This window comes from Ascochyta rabiei, chromosome 11 (assembly GCF_004011695.2).
Source record: "Ascochyta rabiei chromosome 11, complete sequence".
NCBI lineage: Eukaryota > Fungi > Ascomycota > Dothideomycetes > Pleosporales > Didymellaceae > Ascochyta > Ascochyta rabiei.
The window spans coordinates 1,735,170-1,741,810 of NC_082415.1; the positions used below are offsets into that span (position 1 = coordinate 1,735,170).

The 6,641-nt window shown below is 39.0% G+C and overlaps 2 protein-coding genes across 2 annotated transcripts, besides 10 other annotated features; both read left to right on the plus strand.

The window, feature by feature from the left end:
- Positions 1-79: 79 nt before the first annotated feature.
- Positions 80-392: a mobile genetic element.
- EKO05_0007123 (uncharacterized protein) lies at positions 383-574 on the plus strand (the record flags this gene model as incomplete). Its single annotated transcript, XM_059636959.1, has 1 exon — positions 383-574. The coding sequence occupies one exon, from the start codon at positions 383-385 to the stop codon at positions 572-574; it is 192 nt and encodes a 63-aa protein (XP_059492942.1).
- Positions 391-465: a mobile genetic element.
- Positions 575-1,634: 1,060 nt separating the features above from the next.
- On the plus strand, positions 1,635-2,237 carry EKO05_0007124 (uncharacterized protein; the record flags this gene model as incomplete). Its single annotated transcript, XM_038946308.1, has 1 exon — positions 1,635-2,237. The coding sequence occupies one exon, from the start codon at positions 1,635-1,637 to the stop codon at positions 2,235-2,237; it is 603 nt and encodes a 200-aa protein (XP_038797646.1).
- Positions 2,238-2,783: 546 nt separating this feature from the next.
- Positions 2,784-2,797: a mobile genetic element.
- Positions 2,798-4,368: a mobile genetic element.
- A 156-nt stretch (positions 4,369-4,524) lies between these two features.
- Positions 4,525-4,920: a mobile genetic element.
- Positions 4,918-4,976: a dispersed repeat.
- A 134-nt stretch (positions 4,977-5,110) lies between these two features.
- Positions 5,111-5,356: a dispersed repeat.
- Positions 5,357-5,593: 237 nt separating this feature from the next.
- Positions 5,594-6,015: a dispersed repeat.
- A 236-nt stretch (positions 6,016-6,251) lies between these two features.
- Positions 6,252-6,509: a dispersed repeat.
- Positions 6,510-6,602: 93 nt separating this feature from the next.
- Positions 6,603-6,641: part of a mobile genetic element that runs on past the window's edge.

Genomic DNA, 6,641 nt, shown 5'->3' on the forward strand with positions numbered 1-6,641 from the left:
ATTAGAAACCTGCTAAACTACTTGTTAGCGTGTACCACTAAATTTGTTTACTTTTTCTCTGCAACGTGTCTTAATTGTAAACATGCGCCCTAATAAGCATATGTAAGTTAGATCCAGCTAAAAGGCAGCTAGGGACCCTAGTACACACGTATTATATAGTATTATTTCTAAAAATAGATGCGCGCAAGTCTTTGTTTACCTAGTGATTGCAACTTTTATATTCCTAGATGCATGTAGGTGTAGGCAAGTGGTTTTGAACGTAATTATGAATAGATTTTTATCTATTAACCGCCTTTTGTATATATTTGACTGCCCTGCCCACGCAAAGCCACGCGCTCGCACCGCAAATCAGAAGCTATTACTGTAGCTAGCTGCGTTGTTTATGGTGTTGTACGTTATCTCTAGAGTTAATGCGAGTGCTATAAGTCTCCTCACTGTCCTCCTTGTCACCCAACGCGTTACTAAGGCCCTGTTTACTTTTGCCGATTTGTGCGCCAATACGGTAAAAACTCGATTCTCTGGCTGCAAGCTAACAGCGGGTAGTTTAGTAGGGCCGAGGTGGAGTAGATGTTGACGAATAGGAGCCCCTAGGTGCGCTTAGACTAATATTAGAAACCTGCTAAACTACTTGTTAGCGTGTACCACTAAATTTGTTTACTTTTTCTCTGCAACGTGTCTTACCCACCCAGTTTAACAGATTATTAGGGCATTAACGTAGTTATAGCTGATTTAGTTTACAAACGCTAAGAAAATTACTAATCTATTCTATTACACACTGCCTAGTTAGGTACAGTGCTAAATTGGCACGTACCACTCTTACAAACAATAATCTTAAAAAAATAATTAAAAACAAATATTTGCTGCTGTAACAAAGGTGTACGCATTATTTAGGAAGCGTAGGGATTACAGGTTATGCAAAATTGTAGGGCGCCCTACCTAATGTTGCATTACGCGTTATCTAAATTATCTAGGCTATGCCGCCCCCTGTTAGCTTGCGGCCAGAGAATCGATTTTTACGGTATCTGTGTTGGGTAGCTATGCGCGGCGTCAAAACCAGACAGGGTAAAAAACGCAGAAGAACGCACAAAATTAGGAAAAAAACACCGCGATTGTACCTTAGTGTTGCTGCTGGTTTAATCATAATTTCTTGGTGAACAGATAGCGTACCCAGGTACTCCGCACGCATGGTACAGTATATAAAATCATCATCAAACCCTGTAACGCTTGGCAATAATGAGTATGGGATCCCAACACCGTGTGCGGTGTAATATTAAAGATGGATAGCTCACTGTGTAGCTACCAATCATGTGGGCTCTCAACACCATGTACGGGGTGAAGAGTGCTAATACCAGGGTAGTGAATAGACCGTGGTCAAGTCCTAGCCTTTTTGACGTACACGCACAAGCCGCCGAGGAAGAGCTCTTCTATTTCGCTCTTCGTGGGTATACCAAGTGCTAATATGCCACGCAAATGGTATAAAGAGCAAGAGAAACCACCGCTTCATGTGTCAAATCCAACTACCTTGACCATCTTTAGTCCATCTATAGATCTCTACGCCCAAGGCAAGATATCCAGAATACTATCCAGCAGTGCCGCTATAATTTGCTGACCGCCTAAAGGCTCCAACCAGAAATATGCTTTCCTCAACCCTTTTTCTCCTCTGGGCTACGTTTCTACAATGCGTAGTTGGAATGGAAATGAAGCGGCAACAGCGAACTGTAATGACTGGCTCCGGAACCCTCGGAGGCACATTCTACTACAACTTCAATGGGCCAAACGGAGAATTGTGTCACGCCGAGGTGCTGTTCCGCATCGCACCCGGAAACGGACAGCCCTCGTTCCGTGTTAATGAAGTCTGGTGTAACACGCGACTTGGCCATACCTTCCTCCGTGGTGCTGTAGGCTATTCGGCAGTCCTGGACAGGGGACAAGGACGTCTTCCCTCTTTCCAGGTAATCGAACTAGGCATCAACATCCCTAACCAAGCCCTTGTTATGGCACAGGGTCTGTATCGATTCAACGGTGCGCAGCCTAGAATAAACGCAAGCGTGGATCGCTGGACGCCGAATCGGTTTACTTTCAATGCTTTTCGACTGGGGTTTTTAAACCCCCGTCAAGGCGCTCATTGTTTGGCTGATGCGAGTGGTACCATTTGCGACGGGAGTAGCAAAAGGGATCCTCAGGGAGGCTTTGCTCACGGTGTTGACCGGTTTTGCTACGCAACATGCCCGAGGTAGGCAGAGGAGTTGTTGGTGAGAAGTTTGGGCCGGGACCAAGTCAACATTAACAAGGAACAATTCGGCTTGAGTGGTTGAGTGGCAACTACGAGAGGCGCAAATAGCAACAAAGGCTCCTGTGCTGTACTCAACGACCCACCGGAGTCTGATGTTCCTCTTTCCCTAAATCTGTTTGCTATTTGTTTTCGCCGCAACTATTTACTGTCTGACTTTGCCAATCGCTGTTACTATCTGCTCTTACCGCAACGGTCCTCTGTCTGTTACTACCAAAAATATTTATTTAGCAAAGAAACTTGCATGACAAGGTTATTGCCAATGATTACGTGCCAAATTACTAGTGTGATGGTACTCAATGTCCGGCCCTCGCAACGGAACAACATATCTCTTAGTATTCACTAATCTTCCTTTTGTTAACTTCTGTAGTACTCTTAATTTAGTCTTGTAATAGAAATGGCATTAGTAGGTACACTCTGGTGTTTAGGTTAAATCTCTAAGTTATATTGTTAATATAGATAGGTATTGTGTCAATGTGAAATTGTCCTAAGTCTTTCGTAACGAATTAACGTACTCCACGGGTGAGCGGATCAAACGGGTGAGCAGATCACTCTGCCAAGACCACACCAAACCTTAACCTTACCACGCACTGCGTTAACAACAACATTAATCTATACCCTTAAAAGAAGCTGTTATATAGCTTACGCTCTAGGTAGTTAAAAAGGACGTAATATTTACCCTGTAATGCGCTGCAGCTATATATAACGCGCTGTATAGCACACTAAACGCTTAATATACAGAATAACCAACATAAGCTAATTATACACTTGTTTATGAAAATATAGACTAGACTACAGAGGACGTAATTACTAAGTATATCCTTAAGCTAGACTATTAAGATATACCTCTTAGCTAGCTATTGTAGCTAATATAGCTAATTCTTTTCGTTCTAAGTATTATATAGGCTATGTTAGTATAACCCAGCCTAATTTCTTTATTAAGCGCTGCCCTAACCTTAAAGTAAGGAATAACTATAATTACAACTATAAGAGAGCTCTCTTTAGGAATCTAGAGATCATTAGGGGTAAGTTAAATATTATAGCGAATATTAAAGCTATGTATAGTATCTACAATAGCAACATATTTAACTTTAACAAGGCAGGCTTAATAATAGGATAGATATTTATAGGAGTAGTTATAATAGGCTTAGAGCGTTAACAACAGCTAGAGGTAGTGTAGTAGGGTAACTATGAGTAAACAATAGTTATACAGGGCATTAATAGCATAGGATAGGCTATTCTACCTTTATTATATCTAAAGGCTGTTATTACCTCTCTGCCTAGTACAAAGATGTAAATTTCTGCTCTAATTAAATTATCAGAGTCTCTAAGAACAGATAGACTACTAATAAGCTTAATCTAGACTATCCAAAGAACTTTAATGCCTATGTAAAGACGCACACCTAAGAAAAGTACTAGCTTCTCCTTATTAACAGCTAGAAGAGTTATAACTTCCTTACCTTTAATTAAACTATAAGGAAGGACATTTTATAACATAAGATATACCTCTATACTAATTAAACCTCTTATAACTACTTAATATAGGTTATATTACTCCTCTAAGTAAGATGTATATGCGCTAGTCTAAAAATCTAATATATAACTATATTACTTAAGTTACGAAAGAAAAGTTCCTACTATACTTTATAAGCAATGATAAGGAGACGTTTATTTCTAGTAATATCTAAGAAGGCTTTTAAGGCGCTAGATTAGACCCCTTTAACCTAGAACAGGTTACAATAAGTCTTAATGTCTAGATAGGTACCCTACTGCCATCTCCTATAGAGGATGCTCCCTAGCAGTCCTAAACCTAATGTAATACCCTACAATTAGGGTCGTATTTAACGCTAGTTTAAGAGAAGATTTAAGGGCATGTAAGCAGCTTACTAACTTTAACAGTTAAGGCCTTTAAAAAGCTAATAAAGGCGTAGCTGTTTATGCGTATAAGCAAGTGTCAGCTACAAAGGAGATCACTCGGCTTTAAACAGTAAAAAAGGCTCCTTCACAACGTAAATTAAATTAAAAAAAGAAGTCACAGGAGGAGAGGGTTCTAACAGCTAAGAAAGGCTTTTAATTAACTACTTGTTGTAAAAGTAAGCGTGTAGACCTATATTTAAAGGCTTGTATGTAGTTAAAGCTATCTAATCGTAATAAGCTACTTATACCTTAGCAGAGCTAGCTATATATTATAAGCTACTTCTTTTAAACTAAGCTCCTTATAAGTACCTAGAATGCTTGTTGTAAAGAGGGTATAGGGCGATTATAAGAGAGGATAGAGTTAAAGAGGATAGCAGGTGTAATAAGGTACGTAGTGTGTAGTAACAAGAATAAATACTAGTGTATTAGCAATAACCTCTAACACCCTTATATGGTCTAGGCTGACTAGCCCTAAAGTAGCTCGCTAAGAGTAGTAGAGGTACCTCTAGATCTAGCGCCTAATAACGCCTCCCTTCTTTAGAGTATTTTAATTTAAATAATAGTATAGTTGGCAATGCTATATCTAGTCAGCCTGGTTCTAAAGAATTTAACTCTGTCTGTCCTGTTATAGCTAATTCTTACTGGTTTTAGGCGTCTGTAAAGTCTTGTAAGGTTAGAGGGGACTTAATATTAATTCTACATTCACCTAGTAATGTAACAACGCAGGATAATAGAAGTCTCTAATAGGCGTGGGTTTCCACTACGAGGTTCATAGGAGCACTAGAATAGTTACTTAGAGAATTGTTCTATTCCTATAGGTCTTGTACAAAAGGTACTTAAAAGCTAAATATCTAGACCTAATACTCCTTGTACTTTTATAACTATAAGTTTTAGAAAGAATTAAGGTGCTTGTTATGGGCTTAGACCTTATTCAAGCCTTAGGCGAGATAGGACGGTTACGTGCCCTACAGACATATTAGAAGGACGCGTAACATGTTACCTCTGTAAGAGACACAATACTTTATTAACCCTTTTAACATCCTACCCTAAGGCTAGTCTATAACATTTATATCTCTTCTTCTAGGAGAACAGCTAGCACTTACGCCTGTACTATGTCAGCTAGTTCCTAGAATAACCCTCTAGACAAATTGTTGCACAAGCAAGCGTGTAGATCTACACACGGAGGCTCGTATGTAATTAGAGCTGGTCATCCGCTGTAAGCCGCTTGTACCTCAGCAGAGCTGGTCATCCGCAGTGAGCCGTTCCTTCTGAACCGAGCTCCTTACAAGTACCTTAGCTGCTTGTTTAACAAGATTATGTAACGTATAAATCTCCATTATGTATATACAACGCAGTATATTAGCCTGTAGATAGACACTAGTTAAATAACGTACCTTACGGGTGAGCGGATCATACCAGTGAGCGGATCACTTAAAACCCCACCAAAATTGCCCAAAACCACAACTCGTATTCTCAACATCCACGTGATGAAATTCTCAGATATTCTTAAGACAGGGCTACACCTATATAAATAGGAGGACTTAAAAGTTGTAGAGTGCTAGAATCCATAATGCAGAAGTTATTAAGCAATTGCTGTTTTATAGGGGTGTTTGTAGGCTAACTCTAGAACTTTTATAGCTATAAAGCTAAGATTTAAATGTATGCTTAATAATACCTATTTAATACTATCCTATGAATTTTAGAAGATTTCAGCAGGTGGTTGTTGAGATTAAGATTTATGATTTTAGGCAATCTTAGTAGGGTTTTAAGTGATCTGCTCACTCGTATAATCCGCTTACCCGTAAAGTGTAACGCACTAGTCCTTCCAAAGCCCTGTCCAATTCCTCTCCAACTTACCACTAACTTAGTGCCGTTACATCCCTGTCCACCCCACACCTAGGCTAGCACTCTAATTTGTCTTAACTCTAGTAAGGTATAAAAGGTACAAGGTTAATAGTTATTAATAGCTAGTTTTTAAGTATTTTTTAGTATAAGACCTATAGGAATAGAACAATTCTCTGTGTAAACTATCCTAGTACTCCTATACACCTTGTAGCAGATACTAAAACCTAATAGAGACTTCTTTTATTCTATATTGTTACATTATACTAAAAAGCTCGTTATAGCCAGTAACAGCCTCCAAATAATATTGCAAGTTTGTTTAGTAATTTGAGAACCTCTAGATTTAGGCCCTTTCTGGGTACAAACAGAACAGGTCCTAATTATTATTTATAACAAAAATTAGGTTTCTAGAGACCTCCTAGCGACTAAAGCCTTTAGGTTTGGTACTTCCTACAACTTACTGCTCTAGGATTACCTTTAGAAAAGCCGCGTTAGATTACGCTAAGATAAACACTTAGAGATTATTAAGAACCCACCTAAATCAAATTATTACTAATTTATTTGATTTAATTTATAAGTTTAACGTCCTGTG